At 33.7% G+C, this 24,389-nt stretch overlaps 1 protein-coding gene across 7 annotated transcripts in view; it reads right to left on the reverse strand.

The window, feature by feature from the left end:
* Positions 1–235: 235 nt before the first annotated feature.
* The window catches only part of LOC110663313 (uncharacterized protein At4g17910), a 42,111-nt gene continuing 17,957 nt past the window's right edge, over positions 236–24,389 (reverse strand). For 4 of the 7 annotated variants that reach the window (XM_021822573.2, XM_058148555.1, XM_058148554.1 and 1 more), the window contains 9 exons: positions 24,070–24,143; positions 20,380–20,467; positions 13,209–13,335; positions 13,018–13,122; positions 7,450–7,579; positions 7,299–7,350; positions 7,169–7,213; positions 693–791; positions 236–548 (listed from right to left, as the gene is read on the reverse strand). In XM_021822573.2, the coding sequence (XP_021678265.2) occupies positions 396–548; positions 693–791; positions 7,169–7,213; positions 7,299–7,350; positions 7,450–7,579; positions 13,018–13,122; positions 13,209–13,335; positions 20,380–20,467; positions 24,070–24,143 (873 nt within the window). In that variant the 3' untranslated portion in view covers positions 236–395. Of the gene's footprint in view, positions 808–7,168; positions 7,214–7,298; positions 7,351–7,449; positions 7,580–13,017; positions 13,123–13,208; positions 13,336–20,379; positions 20,468–24,069; positions 24,144–24,389 lie in introns of all 7 variants that reach the window. The other 3 variants (XR_002496517.2, XM_021822574.2, XM_058148556.1) reach the window with 3 other exon arrangements.

The raw sequence follows: 24,389 nt of genomic DNA on the forward strand, positions 1-24,389 counted from the left end.
TTGTATTTTATTAAGTTTTCTCTTATCAAGAAGAATCTCAATATTAAGCAAATGAAAAAAATCGGGCCACACCTCTGGATACACCCATTTGCATGCTTTACTGATATCGCATCACTACTTCCCTCATCAGTATCTGGTTCTGATAGAATTGAGAGATTATAATGGGAATGGAGAGTAACAAATATATATATATATATATATATATATAAACAAGGGGGAAAAAGACATAATCCTGTGTACAAATTGCCTCCACGCAAATAGATAAGGTCGTGCCAATTTCCTAAATGCTTCAAACCTACCACATAATCATAGCAACAAAGTTTGACCCATGTCCCTCGGAAATTCTGATTGCCTTGCCAAATTGTTTCTCACAAAAATTTTTATACACAGCTCCACTACCAAAATTTTAACCTTACACAATAAAAGTGTGCAATTCCAATGATGATAGATAAAACATAAGCATAAACAAGCAAGATGAATAGGGCTGTCGACGATGTGATGAACAGGGTATCCACATAAATGTTTACAAGCCCTGTAAGCACATTTGCCTGCAACAAAAGAAAACACATTACTGATATGAGCTCGCATTGCATTGTTTAGGAAGGAAAAGGGCGTTGAAAATTAAAGGAGTTCGGTGGATCAATAATGAAAGCATGTTAAAGCGGGAAAGTCAATTCAGAATGTTTTGTCACCAGAAGAAATGTGCCCAGTAAATTCCGGTCTAATGCTTCTTCAAGCATGGAAATTTTACTTCCAGAAATGAAATCAGAAAGCATTAGTATGCCCAGAACCTGAAAAACAAGATATCTTTGAGCTTGCTTAGTTTAATAACAGATTCAATATTAATGGGGGAAGAAAAACCTATTAGCTGTCAACTAAGCACTTAAGCAACATGCAATGGGAGGAATTTGAGTGGTCAAGGAACATGGAGACGTACTGTAAATGTCTAGCCACATCTCAGCAGGGTTTTAAATAACTGAATTGAAAATGTTTTAGAATGCAACACAACTAGATTGAATCAGCATGAAACAGACAGAATAACTCCAAAGATTTCGTGAATTTTTTAAACGATTAGCAAAAACATAAATAAAAAATTAAGGATTGAATTAAATATCACTACAATCTTGTCCATTATAATGAAAAAAGAAATCAAAGAAATCATTTATCTTCAAAAAGATTGTTTAAAAAAAAATTATTATACCAACAATCTGTTTGTTTTGTGTAAAAAAACTTATCTAATGAAAATATTGGAAAATATTTTCGGAGAAAAATAACTTATTTTCCATTATTTGATTGCAATGCTAAAGAATGAAGGGAAGTTAATTTCCAGTGTTAGGAGTGTATTGGCAAATGTTAATTTTCTTTTAGTTTAAATACTATAAAATGTATCGATGATAAAAACTTCTTTTTATTGTTTATTATTGAATACAAGAAACAAATACATAAAATGGTAAATTGTGGCATACAAGAAACAAATACATTAAATGGTAAATTGTGGCAGCCACCAAACACTGGCGATCAGTGGTGGTTGCCGATGGTCAAGGATTATCAGTGGTGAACGGTAGACTAATAGCTATGTATTTATGTTATGCACCTACATGTTTGTTCACATATTGTATTTATCAATACAAGAAACATTGTCAATTTCCATAGTGATGAAATTCAGTTTAAGGGGGAAAAAAAAAAGGAAGAAAGCTCATGAAATGAGCATAAGGCTATTCCTCATCGAAATTGTACAATCTTTATAAGCTAAATAGGTTCTTATCATACTATCATTTATGATTGCAACAATAATATGAGAAGAAAGTAATAGATGGACATTGCCTCTACATATATAAATAAACCAAGAATTACATGTCGATGGAGATGAAAAAGGGCCCAAAGCCAAGAGGCTCATGTTCTATCATACACCATAGAAAGTTCAATTAGCAATTCTCTAGAGAATGACTAATTTCCGTATCTTTTATGTGAACAAGAGCCCACATACAAATTACAAACATAAAATTCATAATTATGACAATAAATACAATCTTTGAAGTTTAAATTCTGGTGTTCAGCATCAACAATGGCATGAGGTGCCATTATTTTAAGAAGACTGAACGAAATTTATATGGAAATAAACCATTTTTTGTACCATGATGTAAACTTGGAGTTTCATTTCAAAAAAAAAAAAAGGGGTAATTGGGTCAGTTTAGTGTCGTGAAAAATTTAGAACTCAAGCATTTACAAAAATGACCCTTGCAATAACACTACTATTTCTCCAATAGTTCGCACTAAATTTTTAAATAAATTTCCTGATTATATATTGTATGAAAGTTATAATCTAATAAAGAATTGAAGTGAAAGCCATTAGGTATTGGGTCTAAGAAATAACCCATGTTATAAATTAGGTGATGCAGCATAGGAAGGTGATACTTCTGGAATAATTTGATTTTTCAATGTGAAATTAGGAACTTTAGATTCTATTAATTAGGAAGTTTATATTATTTAGGATTTTTGTTGAAACTAATGTATTTGAGAGAAATCTCTACATTTTTTATATATAAAATTATTTGTACATGCTCCTATTTATATACAAATGATTTATCCTAACAAAGAAACTAAGATAAATAGAAAATAATAGTATAATAGGAAAAAATAATCAAATAAGATCCTAATAATTTGCTACTACAACAAATCAGGGATTCCAACACTCCCTGTCCAGTCGGTTCATGTATATCCCACATGCCCAATTTGCAAACTACAGCATGAAACAAAGTACCGCTGAAGTCCTTAGTAAACACGTTGGCTAACTGTTCTTTTGAAGACACATGAGAGAGACTCAAAAATTCCATCTACTATTTTCTCTTTTATGAAGTGTTGAACGATCTCTATATGCTTGGTCCAATCATGTTGGACTAGAACTATAAATCCAACTTCAATTTCTTTGTCTTCTACGTTGAGTCTACTTGAGGTTTCTTTTAATTAAATTTTGTTGGCAAACTCACCTGAGCATTGAATTGTGTTGTCTCATTCGTTCCTAATCATTGTTTATTTCAGGATCTTACAACGAAACAAATTATTGGTAAAGAGGTCATTAGTTCGATGGTCTCTACATCCTGGATACAATGGTGACGAGGTCTATTGCTTGTTCTAGTGCTTTGACTCCTTTAGAAGTACACTATAGACAGGGACATCATTCTCTATCTTCCTTATAGAAAATGAGCCCTCAATTTCAAAACATTTCTTCATTAGATTATAAGTCATGTCAGTTTGCTAAATATCATCATCTTCCTAAAGTATCTAGAGTCAATAAATAGGCTATGTTCCCTCTGAATTGGATCATTTTGATGTCTAGGGTCCTTATCCTATTGTGTCCAAAACTAGATTTAAGTACTTTGTCACTTTTGTTGATAATTAATCTCCTGTGACTTAGTTATATTTAATGAAAAGTCATTCTGAATTGTTTTCTATCTTTTGTGCTTTTTGTGCTAAAACAAAAACACAATTTAATGTTTTCATATGTACATTAAGAAGTGATAATGCCAAAGAAAACTTTTCTACAACCTTTCAATCTTATATGACACAAAATGGCATTCTTTATCAGTCTTCTTGTATTGAAACGCCCTCTCAAAATAGGGTTGCAAAAAGCAAAAATAGGCATCTTCTTAAGGTAGCCCGAGCCCTTATTCAAATGAAAGTGCCTGAACAACTCTAGGCAAATGTTGTCTCCACAGCTTGTTTTCTAGTCAATAGAATGCCCTCTTCAATTCTTAATTGTGAAACTCCATACACTATTCTCTTTCCAACTAAGTCATTGTTTCCCATTGAACCTAAGATTTTTTTGTTGCACTTGATTTGTTCGTGATGTCAGTCCTCACATCACCAAACTAGATCCTAAATCTCTTAAATATATTTTCCTAGGATATTCTGCTATTCTCCTAACCTAAACCGAAATCTGATATCTGCAAATGTCACTTTTTTGGGAAAACATTGCATTTTTTTTTAACTGTCTCTTTCATTTAGGAGAGTTAGGGGGAGGATATACTTGTTTACACTGCAACCATGTCAGTTCTTCAATTATCCTAGCAGCTACTCCAACACCTACCCGATCACCTTATATTCATGTCTACTCTTACCGACCAAAGACTCATGACACAAGACCTATACCAATTACTTCATTGTCAGATCCAGTATCCAATGATCATGATTCTAGTCTTCATCTTCCTATTGCTCTTCGGAAAGGTAAACGTTAATATACTTATCATATTTCTTCCTTTGTTTCTTATAGTCACCTGTTTCCTTGCTCCTTCATTGCATCATTAGATTTTGCTCACTTCCTAAAACAATTCATGAAGCTCTATCTAATCCTAGCTGGCGAGCCGCCATGGAGGAGGAAATGGTGGCCTTGGATAATAATGGCACTTGAAATTTGGTTACCTTACTTGCAAGAAAGAAGGCAATTGGATGTATATGTGTGTTTCAATAAAGGTTAATCCTGATTGTTCTGTGGCTCACCTTAAAGCTCGTCTTCTTGCTAAGGAATATGCTTAAACTCATAGTGTTGATTATTCTGACACTTTCTGTCCTGTGGCAAAAATGGCATGCATTCGCCTTTTCATTTTTATGGCAGCCATCTATAACTAGCCTTTATACCAGTCAGGATATTAAGAATGTTTTTCTACATAATGATCTTCAAGCGGAAGTCTATATGGAGCAACTACCTGAGTTTGTTGCTCAAGGGGAAGTATGGGAAAGTTTATCCGCATTGCAAATCTCTATATGCTTAAAGCATAGTCCTCATGCTTGGTTTGGAAGGTTTAATAAGGTCGTTTAAGAATTTAGAATGCAGAAAAGCAAATGTAATCATTCAATTTTTTATAAACAGTGCAAGGGTGACATAATCTTATTGGTTGTATATGTTGATGATATTGTTATTAGTAGAAGCAACACTATAGAAATTTCATATTTGAAATCTTTTCTTCATACCCTATTTCAAACAAAGGATATGGGGTTGTTGAAATATTTTCGAGGTACTAAAGTAACAAGGTGTAAGAAAGGTTTTTTTTCCCCCAAAAAAAGTATGTTCCTGACTTATTGCTAGAAATAGGAAAATTGGGTCCTAAGCCTTCTAGTACTCCCATGACTCCCAAAGTACAACTTAAAAAAGAAGACAATGAATTATTTGGGGACCCTAAACAAAATAGAAAATTGGTTGATAAATTGAATTATATTACAATGACCCGACCTGATATTGCATACTCTGTTAATGTTATAAATCAGTTTATGTCCTCTCCAACAGGCAATCATTAGGCATAACTAAAACAAATCTTGTGCTACTAGAAGGGAGCTCCAAGACGAAGTCTGTTGTATGGGAATCATGGACACTCAAATATTGTTGTTTTTCAAATGCGGACTAGGCAAGAGTCCAAAGTTGATCAGAGATCTACTACAATGTATTTTGTTTATGTGAGAGCAAATTTCGTATTATGAAAAGGCAAGAAGCAAAATATGGCTTCTAGATATAGTGCAGAATCGCAATAAAGTTATGGCACAGTTTATGTGTGAGATAATGTGGTTGTATTAATTATTGAATAAAGGTGGTCTTAAGTCTTCGTTGCTAGCCAAGTTGGGGTGCGACAATTAGGCTGCTCTTTATGTTATTTCTAATCCCGTGTTTCATGAACAAACTAAATATATTAAGATTGATAGTCATTTTATTCATGACAAGATTCAGGAAAAGTTTATTTTCACAAGTCGTGTTAAAACTAGAAAGCACTTGGGAGGCATCTTCACAAAAACCCTAAATGGAGCTTGAGTTAACTACATTTGCAATAAGTTAGGCACGATTAACATCATGCTCCAGCTTGAGGGGGAGTTTCTATGAAGGAAAGTCAACTAAGTGTTTGTGAGGTACCTATATCCCTCTTACTTGGGATAGTGTGGCATTAGTAATCCCTTATTTGTAAGGATTTGTGTATCTCCTAATCAGAATAGAATTATAGGCTAATTGTGCATATATATATATATATATATATATATATACACACACAGGTGACCCATTTCTCACACATTTTTTTATGTGCTAGACACAAAGCAAATTGGCTCATTACAAGGTAGGTAAGTTTCTTTTTAAATATTATTAAAATAAATTTAAAAAAAAAAACTAAATTCTCTAAAAGATATTAAACAATAGTACTTGTATTTGAGAAATTATTTTGATTTCATTTTTAATTTTGAAATTAAGATCTTTAATTCAAAATTTCTAGTACAACTTATAATAGAAATTAGCTTGACTAATATGTCAATTATATCTGCTCAATTCCCTTGAGACCCATATTCTTGGCAATCCTCCCCAAGGAATCCTTAACCTGATTCTCCATGATGCTTCTAGGGTAATGTACCCAATATCCAGAAACCTGATCATTGTAGTGTTTTTATTTGGCAATCTACACAACCCGCTCCCTCCCCGCAGCCCCCAAAAGCCTTCTAGATTGTTATTATCACAAAGATCCTAAGAATGAAATAGGCAAAAAAGATATAAATAATTCAATATACATCTTAGTACAACTCAAAATCAATTTTTGGGAACCAAACTCAATGGACATGCCTATATGAAAAACAAGCAGCATTGCAATGATAATTCAAGTAATGGCCCTGTTTCATATCATGTAATGACTTTTTGTTTGTTATACTGCCACATATCAATATAAACTTCATATAAGATGAATAAAGATTATTCTTATCAATTTTTAGATATAATTAGGCCTTGTTTGATCCAAATATGCAAACTCTTAGGAACTTGGTTGCCAACTTGCTGGGGAAATTATTTGCTAGGAAATAATAATTTTTATTGTTTGGCTTACGTATTTTTCCTAGAACATTCACCACTTTCCTTAATGGCTCTATTTGGTTCACTTACCGACTTCCTAGAAAATGTCGTAAAATATCATAGACAGTTAATTCACTAAATTTGATCTTTTGCTAAAAAAAAAAAAATGAAATTGTCAACTACCTCCAAAATTTACTAAGCCAAAATTCAAGAAGTACAGCATCCAAAAAGATGTCAAACTTCTTTTTTATTTTGTACCTCATGGTCGGCCAATCATAACATTCCACTTACTTCCTAAGAAGTTCATAATTCTTAGCTAATAAAACAAACACCTCAAAAGTAGGACCGCTGGATTACCTGAAAGTTTTGAGCTAAGACCAGCGTAACATAAGCCATGTTGCACTGCATAAAGATTTTTGTCAGCAATTTTACCAACAAAAAGTCATTTCATATAGCACTGAAATTGACAAAAGGAATCATATCCAACCATCCTACGGGAAACTCTTTCAATGTGACTATTTAGAATCGCAGTTATCAGCCTGCAAAAAATTGACAAAAGGGAATTGAACGTAATTCTCAAAGTAATCTATTACTTTGGAAACACATTATGCATTATCTCTTCAAGGATAGCAGAATACCAAAAAACAAGAGATAGAGATGAGACTCTGATCCTTGCCCACTTATTGCTTTTCATTTTAGTAGAGGAATGGTTACCAAAAAATAGGTAGTAGCCCAACTGGACACCAATAAGGTACATGCCCCAATATCCTGAAAATAATGACAGAAAGTAAATACAAATATTTATATGCCATAAATATAAACAAGAAAAAACTATGCCCAACATGCAAATCCAAATAGAAAGGCCACCATAAGCCCTCAAATATAAAAGATAAATAAGAAAACTCTCAAATACAGTGTAGACAAGATCAAACAGTGACCAATTTTCCAAATAGAACTGATGCTAGCAAATATACAAAGATTATTTTTCATCTCCATTGGGATATTCAATATATTATTTTCCATTAATCAATTTGACAAACCAGCACAATTGATATATGTTGAACGTATGTCAATACCATTTGTCAGAACCTGCTTTTCTTAAGGCAGGAAGGCACATAATGACTGAGATTTTCACCTACTACTTCAATATTATGCGATTGTCTAGCATCATTGTATTTTATTTGTTTTACTTTCCCCAAAACAAGAAATTGATACTCATTTTTTGTTGTGTTTCTAAGAAAATGTTTTCTTCTCTTCCTTTACATTTACATACAATGAGAAAGTGAAAACACAAACAAATAAACAAATATGTATCCAATCTCTTTCCCAACAAGAATATTTGACCATAAAAGCTTAATATGCAGGAAGATTAATTGTAGATGTATAGCTATATGGTTAAGAAAGACATAAACAAAAATCAAGCAACCTAAAGGCCTCCAACGAACTGCAAATAACCAAAGCAAATTCATTCAAGTGGGATTTAGTGTGGGGGTGAAGGATTTGTGTTTCATTTCAAGATTAAGCTAGGGAATGGAGAAATCAATTTCAAGAAAAGCCACATGCATTGGGTGTTTCCTTGATTTTTATAGCTTTTCAAGAAAGATATTACTTTGTGAGAAGAATAGGAAAAATTCAAGAGATTCTAACATGCTCAAAAGAACACAAAAAGAAAAAGATCTTTTTGATAGCAAAAACACAAAAAAGACTAAATGAAATACGAACGAATTAGATTTTAAGATAGTAAAAGTTAAACTGAAATAAGGACTAAAAAAGAACAAAATATTGTTGACGAAAGAACTAGACATGCCAATACTAAAAAGACCAAGAAGAACTAAATTGAAACAAATAAAACCTCAAGGAAACATGCAAAAACACACCAAAACGCCAAGAGACAACTTCGGCCAATATGAAACTTAAGTGAAAAGAATCAGAAAAATTTAAGAGAAATTCTGATGTGCCCAAAAGAACATAAGAAGAAGATCATTTTGATAGCAAAAACACAAAAAGGACTAAATGAATTACAAACAAACTAGATTTTAAGGCAGTAAAAGTTAAAGTGAAAAAAGGACTAAAAAAGAACAAAAATTGGCAAACGAAAGAACTAGACACGCCAATAGTGAAAAGACCAAGAAGAACTAATTTGAAACAAATAAAACCTTAAGGACACATGCAAAAACACACTAAAACACCAGGACACAACTTCGGCCAAGATGAAACTTACGTAGTTTTTTTATGGAAAACAACACAAAACAAAGAATAGAAGGGTCGAAGATAGATAGAATGGTGATGAAAACTCCTTTGATAAGATTGAATCACCACAAAGAAGAAAACAACAAAAAAGAAGATTCTTGTGTTCAACAGGAGGAGAACAGAAAAAGTGTCATAGTCTATGCTACACCTGTTCACAAATCGGGACTTGTTGCTACTATCTCTAAGGAACAGTCACATAGCTCTGGTCCATCAGACAAAGATCAGTTGCACTGTGACTACTATGAAAAATCCTGACACCAAGGAACACTACTAGAAATTGCATGGCAGCCCAACTAAGGGGAAATGGAGGAAAAAGGATAGGCTCAACAAGACCACAAGGAAATGTATCTGAGATAGTGAAATTTTATGAGCATAGAGTTATAACTAGAATTCTTTCAAATAAGGAAGTACAATCCTTGAGACGTTTGCTATCATAGCTAGAATCTCAGTCTACTGTGATTGCCTCTTCTAACTTTGTTAAATCAAATAATGCTCTTTTTGCCAATCTTGAAAAAACTTTTTGGGTTATAGACTCCGAAGCAAACAAACACATGATAGGCTCTTAAAACCAATTCACAACCTATTCAGCATGTTCAAGAAAGGAAAAAATCCGCATAATAGATGGTTCCCTAGCCAGTGTTTTAGGAATAGATTTTGTTGAATGCACTCCTACTTTAAACCTCACCTCAATTTTGCTTGTGCCTAATTTTCTTATCTGTTAGCTCTCTTACCAAAGCTCTTAACTGTAAAATCTCTTTTTTTTTTTTTTGCCTACTTATTGTTGAAAATAAGAACGATTGGCAATGGTAGATTGTAAGATAGCCTATATCTGCTAGATGACTATAGTGGTTCCTTGAATCCTAGTACAAACCAAGCTTTATTAGGGCACTCTGTGAGTACCAACCAAGAGATCATTCAATTGCATAAGAGATTAGGACATCCTTCTTTTTCAGTTTTAGAAAACTAATACCCCATTTTGTTTAAAATATGCAAAATAGAATCTCTAATTTGCAATGCTTGTGAACTGGCTAAACACACAAAGCAGTCTTATCTTTCAATAAATAAAAAAACCTTGATTCCTTTCATAACTATTCATTCTGATGTATGAGGACCACTCAAACTGTCTTTATCTAGATATAAATGATTTATCACTTTCATTGATTGTTGTACTAGGTTAACTTGGGAATATTTAATGAAAACAAAGACTTAGTTGTTTTCTTATTTCCAACAATTTCATAAAATGATTTGTACATAATTTGATGTTAAGCTAAGACACTAAAAATTGATAATGGTATAGTGTATATGAATGGAGTGTTTTAGGCTTATTTGGACTCGCATGGAATCTTGCACCAAACTAGTTGTGCCAACATTAGTGCTCAAAATAGGGTGTCTGAAGGGAAAAATAGACGTTTACTTGAGATAGCTCGAGCTCTCATGTTTACTATGAATGTTCCCATACCTAACTAGGAGGATACTATTCTTTCTACAACCTATCTAATTAATAGGATGCTCCTTATAACCCTAGATTTTAAAAGTTTTGCAGAGTAAAAATTCCTATACTGTTCCACCCAAAGTCTTTGGTTGTGTTTTTTTCATAAGATAAATGCTATTAAATGTGTCTTTGCAGGGTATTCTAGCAGTCAAAAAGGATATAAATGCTATCAACCACCTTTCAGGAAGTATTTGTGGGCATAGATGTCACTTTTAGGGAATCTAAACCTTATTTTTAGGGAGAGACACCTCTTCAGGGGAGCATAAGAAGGAAGAGGTGACTAGCCCTGCATCTTCTTTCTTCTAATTCTTCTAGGGGAGATTAATGATGCTCAAGATCAATCACCTAGAAATATTCAGCACAGCTCACCTCAGCCTATAGAGAGATTGAATAGGTTGAATTTGAGAATCTATGCTCATCGGAAAACAAATGAGGCCATTAAGCATGATACTCTTAATCAATAAGAACCCCTAGATGTAATCAGTCTCCTTTGATTCCTAATTCTGATCCTTTAACTCCTAATTCTAATCTTGATATCCCTATTGCTCTAAAAAAATGAGTCAGAACTTATAGCAAACATCCTATATCTAACTTTGTGTCCTATAATTCTTTATCCCCATCTTATAGAGCCTTTGTCTTGTTTGTTTCTTCAGTGTCTATCTCACAAGATTAGAAGGAAACATTTCTTGATTCAAAATGGCAAGCTACTATGATTGAAGAGATGAAGGCTTTGGCAAAAAATGAAACATGGGATCTTGTTACTCTCCCTATTGGAAAGAAACCAAAAGGAAACTAGTTGGTGCAAGTGGATGTTCACTATAAAGCATAAAGCAGAGAGTTCGATTGAGAGATACAAGGCTAGATTGGTGGCAAAACGATTCACACAGACATATGGGGTGGATTATCAAGAAAACTTTGCTCCTGTTATAAAGATGAACACCATCAGAATTTTATTGTCAAGTGCAACAAACCTTGAATGGGATTTATAACAGTTTGATGTCAAGAATGCTTTTATGCATGGAGATTTAGAGGAAGAACTATATATGAACATTTCTCTAGGTTTTGATATTGAGAAAACCAAAGGGAATATTTATAGATTAAAAAGGCTTGTATGGTCTAAAACAATCTCCTAGGACATTATTTGACAGATTCAACAAAGCCATGATCTCCTTCAAGTTCTGTCAGAGCAATGTTAATCACACTCTATTTATAAAACATCGTAGAGATAAGATCACATTGCTTATTGTTTATGTGAATGATATAATTGTAACAGAAGATAAGAAAGAAATTGTCCGCCTAAAAAAACACCTGGCACAAGAATTTGAAATTAAAGACTTAGATAAATTGATATACTTTCTTGGAATAGAGGTCGACAGATTAGATAAAGGGATCTTTTATCTCTCAGAGAAAGTATATAGTGTCTTCCAAAAGAAACAGGTATGCTGGGCCGTAAAATAACAAAGTCTCCTATTAAGATAAATCATAGATTGCAGACTAGAATTGGAGAATCAGTGGACCTAAGCAGATATCAGAAGTTAATTGGCAAATTAATTTATCTTTCACACACTAGACCTGGTATAGCCTGTGTGGTAAGTCTAGCGAGTTATTATATACATGATCCTCATGAACCCCATTTAGAAGTTGTTTTTCACATTTTGAAATATTTGAAATTTGCTCTTGAAAAAGGAGTTATTTTCACAAAGCATGGATCACTTCAGATAAAAGCATTTACAGATAAAAATTAGGTTGGATCTCTTGGATTATAGGAGGTCAACATCAGGTTATTGTACTTTTATTGGTGGTAACCTAGTCATCTGGAGAAGCAAAAAACAAAATGTGACGGCTACATCCAATGTAGAAACTGAATATAGAGCCGTAGCTCAAGGTGTCTGTGAATTGCTATGATTGTGAAAGTTGATGCAAGAAATGAAATTGTTAGGAACAAATGGTCCATATTCGTTCTATGATAATAAAGCTACTATTAGTATAGTTCACAATCCAATTTAACATAATTGGACCAAGTATATAGAGATTGACCGACACTTTATAAAAGAGAAAATTGAGGATGGATAGTTGAGTGTCTCTCATGTGACTTCAAAAGACCAATTGGCTAACATGTTCACCAAGGGTTTAAGCAGTAAAGTATGCTACACTCTAGTTTGCAAGTTGGGCATGTATAATAATCATGGACTAACTTGAGGGGGAGTGTTGGAATCATGTTAATTTACGGATGTACGCTTTAAGAAATTATCTTTAGGAGTTAATTTAGGAATTAATTATATCTATTAGCGTTCTATTTTAGAATTTTTTTTCTTGTATATAAATTGTCATATGTATTCTATCAATATAATTGAGAGATACAACAAATACACCCAAATCACTGTCCAACATAGTCCTATAAACATTAATGTAAATAGCATAATAAACTAAGAAATTGTTCAGTTAATTTTCCAATTATACTTACCAAGTATGCTAAATATCCCCTCTTTATTTTTGCTTATGATATTTGTTGCCCTTATATCAGAAAGCAGATGCTCACTTAATCCATTAATCAACCAAGACTGATAACCTGACAAATCAAATTCAGCTCATAAGAAAAGCCAATCAAAATATTTAGCACATATAATTAGACAATATGTTCAGTTGCAATAATACCAATCAGAATTGCCAAACCCAGAAATCCTGAATATTGTGGAGGAACATTAATTATGGATGTAAGGATTGACACAGCAGCTAGTGTGAAAAAGAAATTCCAGTGTACTCCATATTCCCCTGTATGAACCTACAAGGAAATGAAAAAGAAACAAACTCATGAATAAGAACAGTCAAAAGAAGCAAATTTAGATTTAGAACATAACATTGACTAACAATTTTTGTAGCAAAGCGGAAAAAACATACATCATTAGGAAAAAGATGCATACAAGTTCAGTACTACTTCTTGTGTACATTACTTAAGGTTTTTTTGACATTACTATTAGAGTTGTTAAAAAAAAAATTATTATGGAAAGTCAATCACTATATTATTTCTCTGTATATTCTATATTCCTATTTAGGATTTCTTCCTAATTAGTAGAACACAATTATAGGAATCAATTTTGTATATATATACCCATGTACAGATTAATTGAAATTAAGGAGAATCATCTCTTTCTACATGGTATCAGAGCAGGTCATCTATCTAGGGTGACTATTTGTTCTCACCACCCAGCTCAGGAGAGACCTTGACCACCGACGAGCCGTTTCGACTCCGATCAACATCGCCAGCGTCGCCTCAACCCCCTCATTCCACCACTGTGTGTTGTTGCCTGATCCAATATACCATTAAAGGACTTCTAAGGTTTGGCTCTCAGATCCTATTTCAGTATTTGCTTGATTTGTAATTTTGGGTTATTTTGCTGCTGTAAGCACTTTGGATTAACGTTTCGGTCAGTTTTCTTTGTCTCAACAAATGGCAGACAATAAGAATGTTATTTCTAATGTGATTCCGGTGATGACTAAGATCACGGAACACAAACTTAATTATTCGAATTACCTAGAGTGGAGTAAGACTTTTAGGGTCTATTTGCATAGCATTGATAAGAATGATCACCTTACTAAAGATCCATCTACGGATGATACACGACAAACTTGACTAAAGGATGATGCTCGGTTGTTTTTGCAGCTTCATAACTCGATTCACAGTGAGGTAATTAGTTTAATTAATCACTGTGAATTTGTTAAGGAATTGATGGATTACTTAGATTTTCTGTATTCTGGTAAAGGGAATATCTCCCGTATTTGTAATGTTTGTAAGGCATTCTACTGTGCTGAGAAAGAGGATAAGTCTCTCACGGCTTATTTTATGGATTTTAAACGGGTATATGAAGAACTTAATGTATTATTGCCTTTTAGTCCTAATGTGAAAGTTCAGCAGGCCCAACGAGAGCAACTGGCTGTTATGAATTTTCTTGCAGGCCTTCCTTCAGAGTATGAGACTGCTAAATCTCAAATTCTCTCCAATTCTGAGATCTACTCTTTGCATGAAACGTTCACACGGGTCCTTCGCACAGAGAGTACCCAATCTTCACAGCCTGCCAGTAGTGCTCTTATTAACCGTAATCCAAATGGACAACAGGGTAATAGAAGAGGAAGTAGAGGAAGAATTACAGGCAATAGAAGTAATCAGCGTAATTGAGAGGCTAATTCTAATCAGGACTCAAGAGGAGTTATTTGTTATTATTGCCATGAGCCTGGCCATACAAAATATAATTTATCCGCAACTTCAGAGGAAAAATCAGCGATCACAGATAGCAAATATGGCAGCAAAGGATTCTCCAGTATCTTCCTCTGAGAAAACTATTTTGGTATCTACAGAGGATTTTGCACAGTTTTCCCAGTATCAGGCATCTCTAAAGCCTACCAGCCTTCACATCGCGATCACGAATCGTAAATCCACTACATGCCTTGTGTCTTCCTCATCCAAATGGGTTATTGATTCTGGTGCGACGTCGTATAACAAGTAATTCTAGTCTTCTATCTGCTTTTCAGTCTAATCTCACTTCCTCTACAGTTACTTTAGCTGATGGTTCTACTTCTTGTGTCATGGGCTCAAGAACTGCGAACCCGACTTCATCAATTTCTTTGTCATCTGTTTTGTATCTACCAAAATTCTCTTTTAATCTACTTTCTGTTAGTAAACTTACTCGTACCTTAAATTGTTCTGTTTCCTTTTTTCCTGACCAGTGTTTGTTTCAGGATCTTACGACGAAACAGATTATTGGTAGAGGACGTGAGTCAGGTGGTCTCTACATTATGGATAATCATGTACCGCGGTTGCTTATTTGCTCCAGTACCTTAACACCTCTTGAAACTCATTGTAGATTGGATCATCCTCCTTTGTCTACCATGAAGAAGCTGTGTCCTTAGTTTCAGTCTTTATCAGTACTAGAATGTGAGTCGTGTCACTTTGCAAAACATCACCGTTTGCCTTCTGTGTCTAGAGTCAATAAACGGGCTTCATCCCCTTTTGAGTTAGTTCATTCTGATATTTGGGGTCCTTGTTCTGTTACTTTTAAAACTGGATTTCGTTATTTTGTTACTTTTGTTGATGATTACTCTCGTGTTACCTGATTATATTTAATGAAGAATCGTTCTGAGTTGTTTTCTATCTTTTGTGCCTTTTGCAATGAAATCAAAACTCAATTTAATATTTCTGTGCGCATATTAAGAAGTGACAACACCAAATAATACTTTTCAGCACAATTTCAGTCTTATATGACATAAAATGGCATTCTTCATCAATCTTCCTGTGTGGATATCTCATCCCAAAATAGCGTGGCCGAAAGAAAAAATCGGCATCTTCTTAAGGCAACTCGTGCTCTTCTTTTTCAAATGAAAATTCCTGAACACTTTTAGACGGATGCAGTTTCTATGGCATATTTTTTTATCAATCGTATGCCGTCTTTTGTCTTTAATGTGGATATTCTTTATACTGCTTTGTTTCTTACAAAATCTTTGTTCCCTGTTGAACCCCGTATTTTTTGTTGTACCTGTTTTGTGCGTGATGTTCATCCACAGGTTACTAAATTGGATTCAAAAACTCTCAAATGTGTCTTCCTTGGGTACTCCCGGCTGCAAAAAGGGTACCGCTGTTTCTCTCCTACTCTTAATCGTTATCTTGTTTCTGCAGATGTCATATTTTTTGAGTCCACTCTATTTTTTCCTCAATCATCTGTGTATGAGAGTCAGGGGGAGGATGATGATCTCTTAATATATACTGTCCAACCAATGTCTAGTCCTCTCCCACAGCCTATCCCTTCTGTCTCTAAACCTACTCAACCTTCCGTTGTTCATGTTTATTCCAGGAGATTGGAGATTCCTGACTCAGATCCTCCACCAGCTACTCCATTGGGAGATGCTATACCTTATACTGATCATGATTCTGATCTAGACTTACCCATTGCTCTTCGTAAAGGTAAACGTTCATGTACTTACCCTATCTCTTGTTTTGTTTCTTATAATCAATTGTTTTCTTGTTCTCGGTGTTTTGTTACTTCTTTAGACTCTGTTCCTATCACTAATACTGTGCGTGAGGCATTGCCTCATTTTAACTGGTGTGCTGCTATGAAAGAGGAAATTGAGTCTTTAAATGCTAATGGTACATGGGAACTGTTGCCTTTGCCCACTGGTAAGAAAGCTATTGGTTGCAAATGGATATTTACAGTAAAGATAAATCCTGATAGTTCTGTGCCTAGGTTAAAAGCACGCCTTGTAGCAAAGGGACATGCTCAGACATATGGGGTTGATTACTCTTGACACTTTTTCTCCTGTAGCTAAACTTAAATATGTTCGCTTGTTTATCTCTTTAGCAACCACATATGATTGGCCCCTACACTAATTGGATATCAAGAATGCTTTTCTTCATGGTGATCTTCAGGAGGAAGTGTATATGGAGCAACCACCTGGGTTTGTTGCTCAGGGGGAGTTGGGCAAAGTTCGTAGGCTTCGGAAGTCTCTTGACGGCTTGAAACAAAGTCCTAGGGCCTGGTTTGCGAGATTTAGTGAAGCAGTACAGGAATTTGGTATGCAAAAGAGTAAGTGTGATCACTCAGTATTTTATAAGCAATCTGAGGCTGGTCTAATTCTCCTGGTAGTCTATGTGGATGATATTGTCATCACTGAGAGTGACTCTGCAGGTATTTCATCTCTTAAAACCTTCCTCCAAGCCCAGTTTCAGACCAAAGACTTGGGATTGTTAAAGTATTTCTTGGGTATTGAAGTTATGAGAAGTAAGAAGGGTATTTTCTTGTCTCAAAGAAAATATGTCCTTGATTTATTGACAAAGACAGGAAAATTAGGTGCTAAACCTTGTAGTGCACCAATGACTCCAAATTTATAACTGTTAGCAGGGGATAGTGAGTTGTTTGAAGATCCAGAGAGTTACAGGAGATTGGTAGGAAAATTAAACTACCTTACAGTCACTCGTCCTGACATTGCTTATGCCGTTAGTGTGGTAGGTTAGTTTATATCTTCCCCAACTGTTGTTGATTGGGAAGCCTTGGGACAAATCTTGTGTTATCTGAAGGGCGCTCCAGGAAGAGGTTTGTTATATGGTAATCATGGGCATTTGAATGTTGAATGTTTTTCAGATGCCGACTGGGCTGGATCTAAGATTGACAGGAGGTCAACTACTGGATATTGCGTTTTTGTTGGAGGAAATTTTGTGTCTTTGAGAAGTAAGAAGCAGAGTGTAGTTTCTCGATCTAGTGCTGAATCCGAATACAGAGCCATGGCACAATCAGTATGTGAGGTAATGTGGATACTTCAATTACTAGATGAGGCAAGTTTTAAGACCTCCCTGCCTGCGAAATTGTGGTGTGATAATCAATCTGCTCTTCATATTGCTTCTAATCCGGTGTTTCATGAGCAAACCAAACATATTGAGATTGATTGTCACTTTGTTTGTGAAAAAGATTCAACAACAGATCATCTCAACAGGACACATCAAAACTAGAGAGCAGTTAGGAGATATTTTTACAAAAGCTCTAAATGGAGCTAGGATTGACTACATTTGTAACAAGTTGAGCATGATTAGCATCTATACTTCAACTTGAGGGGGAGTGTTATGAAAAGTCAATTACTATATTATTTCTCTGTATATTCTGTATTTTGTATTCCTATTTAGGATTTCTTCCTAATTAGTAGAACACAATTATAGGAATCAATTGTATATATATACCCATGTACAGATTAATTGAAATTAAGGAGAATCATCTCTTTCTACAAATTTAAATATATTAATTAAAGCGTGTTAAAAAAAAAGATCTAAAATTAAATTTGATAAATTTTAGTCTTAAGAACACTAAATAATAGAATAACTTTTTCTAAATTGCTTTTTTCAGCAACATCTAAAATGATACTTTATACTGAAAAGCAGTTTAGATTCTCCCACCACAATGCTAAAGGGGCACTTAGTTTATTTGTCAAAGAAGCTTATAAATGAAAGTATGAAACTCCATACATTATTACTGCCTTATTGGCATTCCTCCACAAATTCTTAAAAGAATCAACTAAACATAAATGGCAAGTAAACACATCAACATAAGAATGAAAAATGTGATCTATTGTTCTCTTACACTCAAATCATAAAATTTCATGGGGCATAAGCTTGACAAAAACTACTGTACCAATACAAATTCAAGTGGATTATTAAAATGTTTGGCATTGATGTGCTTTTAGATGTTGTAAAAAACAATATGAAACTGTTGTTTAGCTATTTTTGAGTTTTTATAAGTAAAATATATCAAAGGTACCTTAAAAAGAACTTTTAATGGCTACTATTCAATAGACTTAAAAAGTTTTTCTCCAGAACAAGTCCAGCAGCAACAACAAACAAACCCCATATATTTAACATCCCTATTATAGGAAGAGAACCATTTGTACTGCAGGGATGGATTCTCTATGTGGTGACAGACAAAATGTTATGATAGGATAAGAATCTTGATAAGGTTAAAACCTAAAAATATGGAGGATTTACCCCGTAAAGAACCTTAACTGTCATAGTTTGTAACCTTTTTCATTCTATTCAAGTTATAACAAGAAAGAAAGCTTTAGGCGTTGCTAATTATAGAAATTGTTAAGAAACCACTCAATCTAAAAGTTTAAGCTTGTAAATGAGGGCTTCAAAAATAGTTTCATATCTCTCTGTTATACCTCCGCAAGTGAAAGTCCATTAGGACTGACGCGTGAACAAGCACAAGCCCACTTTGTCTTATGCTGAAATATTCAACTAATAAAAAAGGAGGCCAGAATTCGAACTTTGAACTTTTTGATCTAAAAGGCTCTTATACCAAATCAAGGAACCACTCATTCTAAAAGCTTAAGCTTGTAGATGAGAGCTCTAAGAATAGTTCTATATTTCTTAAGATGGCATCAGAGCCTCCTCAATCAATGTTTGGGTCTTCCTTAAGTGTTTCATGCTCCAAGTGTTCAGTCTTGAACGTGAGAAGAGTATGCAGAGATCCCACGTTGGTTTGACATTGGAGTAATGTGTCCCTTATATGGTTTAAGGCACTCCTCCCCCCTTGAACTAGCTTTTGCGGGTGAGTTAGGTTGAGCCTATTTTCTTAACATCTATCAAAGCCCAGACTGAACTGTGAATTTAACCATCCATAAGGCTGTACAATTGGGCCGGCATTGAGTTAAAATACAAATTAATTGTCAAGCGACAAACATGTTGTTGCACTTAAGTAGAGAGTATTAGGATTATAAATCCCACATCGGGAAAGATAAACATAAAAAGGTAAATATAAGTGGCTAGATTGTAACATTGACTTGATTAGTCTAGTCATTTTGATAGGTAAAGCAATCTAATCACTTATATAAGCTCGAATTAAAATGAAATTAATTATAATTTGACCAACACTCTCTCCAAATTAAACACGGCTGAGCCTACAAAAAATTATAGAAAATCTCATCAAAGGAGAGTGTTGGAATTAATGAGATTTTACTTTAATTTATGGGATATGCTTATAAGAAAATCTTATGATTGATTAGCTTAATTCGTGCTTGTGTTAAGGAGTGATTTAAGGAATGTCATGTATCTCATATCTTCCATTATAAATATGGACTCTTATGCATTATGCCAATGAAAATGTAATCTTTTAGGTTCATTCCAATTTTCTCACTTTCTCTCCCTTTTCTTCTTTCTTTTTAAAAACTCAACAGACATGATATTCCCCCATATCAGCAGTGTGCATGTTGACATTATAACCAGTCCATCAATTTCAAAATTAAACCAAATTTATCAGACTTTAGCATTTAAGGAAATTAACAGAATGTTATATACCTGATAGTCCACAGTTTTTGTAGATAGAAGTCGACCAAACCCCAGTACCAGCAGTGGACTAGTGGATCGAACAGTGGTCTTCAAGTTCCTAAGATAGCATGAGCAATCAAGCAAACAAAAGAATCACCATTTATGCACAACAATAAAAGAAAACTAAGGGAAGAATAAATAATATTATTTCGAGGAAGTTCAAGCATATCTCCATACACAGGAGAGCATTTTTTGAACAATAAATATACAATGTTCAAAAAAAAAAGAATAAATATAGCTAATACATAATAGGAAGCTTAAAATTTTATTTAGGAACTTTAATTATTATAGAATTAGAAAATTTGAAGAGTTTTTATTGTTTAATAATTTTATTATTACTAGGTATATTATTTCCTAATTTATCTTATTTAGTATTCCTAATTAAAGTTGAATTAGGATTTCTATTCCTAAATTGATTAGGGCTGTAAGCTCCATAAATAGAGCTAATTTTATATTATTTAGTAAGTTTTAGACTTATTATTATTGAGATCAATAAAATTATTGAGAATTAGTTCTCTTTTTTTAAGGATTGGTCCTTATTTTGTTCATTGTTCTTGTTTGTTCTACATCAATTTGGTATCCAAGCCTAAAATCGAGCCAAATTTTCATCGCTTTTCGCAAATTACCAGCCTTTCAATTCAAGTCTCCCCATTCTTCAGATTCCCACCAGTGTTTTTTGTCCTTCGAAATTTTTCTTTGCTGCCTACAATTCAAAAAAAAAAAAAAAAAGTCGAAAACCAGAACCCAATAACTTGCCGTCAGTCAATCTGTCTCTTCGCGTTGTCGAAACTTCAGTCCGATGCCCCTGGAGCTTTAACTCGACGGCTTGGGTATTTGGATCAGCTTCCACAACCAACAAGCTCACCCAGCTTTATTGTGAGCCTACAAGCAATGGATTTGGCACCAACAACAACCCACATCAGATAGCCACATTAGCTTGTCACTTTAATGCCACATCACCTACCATCACTGTCACGTCATCACTGACACATTAGCAAAATTTTAAAGAGTTTTTCCATGCTAATTTCAACATCCTGCATCTAATTTTATAGCTTGTTTTCAGCAAAACAACTTTTGAAAGCTGAATTTTGAGTTTTATTCTTCACGTAAGGAACTTTTTCTTACTTCAAATGCCACGAAAACTTATATTGAAAGGCTAAAAAAGGAGATCAGTAACTACAAAAATGTTCTCAAAAAAATTAATCATGACATTAGATTTTACAAGGGTCAATTACTATCTCTATGGCATTGGATAGATAATTATAACTATAGACGTGATTGTGAAAAGTGTTCTTTCTTACATGGTGAATATCGAAAAGTTAGATTTTACTAGATCTTAGGGAATATGAAAATTTACAACAATTTTTACAAGTTAAAGAAAGAGAGCTTGAAAAATGCAGGAAAGAACTTGTGATTTTAGATGTGAAAAAATTGAAAACACAGCTTGATAAGTTATCAAAAGTAGAAGTACACGTTGAAGAATTATCAAAAATAGAGCTTGATAAGTTATACGTAGCTGTGCAAGAACTTAAAGAAGAAATTCAAATTGTAAATCAAGGAAAGAAGCTTGACATTGAAGATGAACAAGAAGAAAAATAAGGAGTAGCTTTGAAGATGAGAATGAGGTACAGAAAGAGCAACCCAGAGAAATAAAGGTTGAAGAGTATGAGATTGAAGAATACAATGATTCAAGTCTTGAGCATTCACATGTTCAAGAGCCTTTTCCAGAGCAAGATACTGATAAAACTACACAACCAAAGCTTGAGGAAGATATATTGGAGAATGAAGAAGATTCTATGAAGACATCAATGAAAATTGAAAATCCTATTGCGTTAAAATGCATTTCAACTGTTGTTCTAATTGATTTTATCTACTCAGATATTTCCAAGAATACAAAAGCGAGCGCAAACTTCTTCAAGTCATTCTTATTGCTACCGTCCAAGAAGATCACACTGCGTGTTCTCCTTTCTTAGTTCTTGATCCTTCAACACTTTAGAACTCAATGTCGAGTTTTCTCCAACCAGGGGAGAATAATGCAGAATAGAAAGTTTAGAATTTTATTTAAGAATTTTAATTATTATAGAATTAGAAAATTTAAAAAATTTTTATTGTTTAGGAATTTTATTATTATTAGGTCTATTATTTTCTAATTTATCTTATTTAGTATTCCTAATTAGAGTTGAATTAGGATTTCTATTCCTAAATTAATTTGAGCTGTAAGCTTCACAAATAGAGCTAACTTTATATTATTTAGTAAGTTTTAGACCATAATTATTATTGAGATTAATCAAATTATTTAGAATTAGTTCTCTTTTCAAGAATTAGTCCTTTTTTTGTTCTTTGTTCTTATTTGTTCTACATCAATAGCTTTTCATTTTTCCAACTTTTATACATGGAAATGAAAGACAACAATAAGGATTTTTTTTATCACTGCACCAACTGAAGAACACCGATTTGAAATACAATCAATGAAATGTCATTCTGCACAAATAACAACTATTTATCTGGGCGCTACTTTTAGATTTTGTAAAGTAGAGAAAGATAAGATCAAAATAATTAGAAAGAGGTACAACATCCCAGGCGTCAAACCTAGAAAACGTTGAGACTACTCTGTTTTCTAGACAAGACACAAAACAACCTTGTCAAAGAAAAATTTTAAGACTACTCTGTAATAAAGCTAGCATTGTTATTGGGCTAGTCAGCAGCCACTGAATTTGACAAAACCATCAAGTAGACACACAACAAAACATTAAGCCAAATGATCAACTATTGGGGTAAAAAGAACAAAGACCAAAGACCAAAATAGCTTGGTCAATGAGACCCCTCATTAAAAGATTACTAGGAATCTTGATTCCCAGAATATGCTTTTCCATGGATCTTTTTGTATCCACAAAGCTGTGCATGGTTAAAAAGTTTTTAAAAAATATAGAGCCTTTGGTTTAATACACACTTTGGTCTGTCTTTTCCAAAATCAAACATTTTGATCCTTAGGTTTTAATAAATTCAACACCTACATCCTTTCATAGACCAATAACATTTTTTAACCTAAACTTCATTATTTTTGGACCTAATTTTAGCCTAAAAAAGACCAAAATGTTGAAAATTTTAAATACAAGGATGAAAACATTTGTTTTCGAAAAGATGGAGGACCAAAGTGTGTATGCAATCAAACTCAGGCTCAATTAGTTATATTGGCGTCTTGAAAACTGAGAACTTGCTGCTAAAAGGAACTGGCAAGTCACCAACTAAAGAAGACCTTATCATTATATCCACAAGAAAAAATCTAGAAGCTACTAGGAGAAACATGGTGGCGGCATGCCAACAGACTTAAGGATCTCCTATCCAACTCAAACAATATCAGTCACTAAATGATCAGTGATCAATTCTTTTCACTAAAACTATCCTTCAATTTTTTTTCACTAAAATTATCCTTCAATTCAACTATTAAACATTACAGTTTAGTGGTCTTTTATCTATCACATTCAAATGAAAACCAATTTTCTTTCTTTATATTGTAGATAAACAGCACTTACAAAAGGAATGCCACCTTATAATTAATCATTTGTTTGGAATCATACATTGAAATGATCAACTATAGCTCTACCTATTCAAAAGATTAACACCAGCACATAAAGAGCAATAAAGCATAGAAGGACTTACACCAAAGAGGCATTTCGTGCTTGTCGTGAAACCAGTGAGTTTGCAAGTACAAAGGAGCCAACCCCAAGATCCATCTGCCATATAATCACACAAAGCTCACACTCATAAGTAGAAATTAGCAAAAATAATGATCACATAAAATTTTACTTAAAATAGCACTAAATTTTAGAGGGGAGAAGGGGGAGAGACACTTCTGTATGCCTGCAACAAGTAAAGCATCCCAGTAAAACAATAAAAATAATCCAACAAAAAAAGGATTCTAAACTCAGTACAGCTGCTAATCTAAAAAAGCTTGGGAGGACAGTATTTTTACATAGGAC

The sequence above is a fragment of the Hevea brasiliensis genome, chromosome 6 (assembly GCF_030052815.1).
Source record: "Hevea brasiliensis isolate MT/VB/25A 57/8 chromosome 6, ASM3005281v1, whole genome shotgun sequence".
Lineage (NCBI taxonomy): Eukaryota > Viridiplantae > Streptophyta > Magnoliopsida > Malpighiales > Euphorbiaceae > Hevea > Hevea brasiliensis.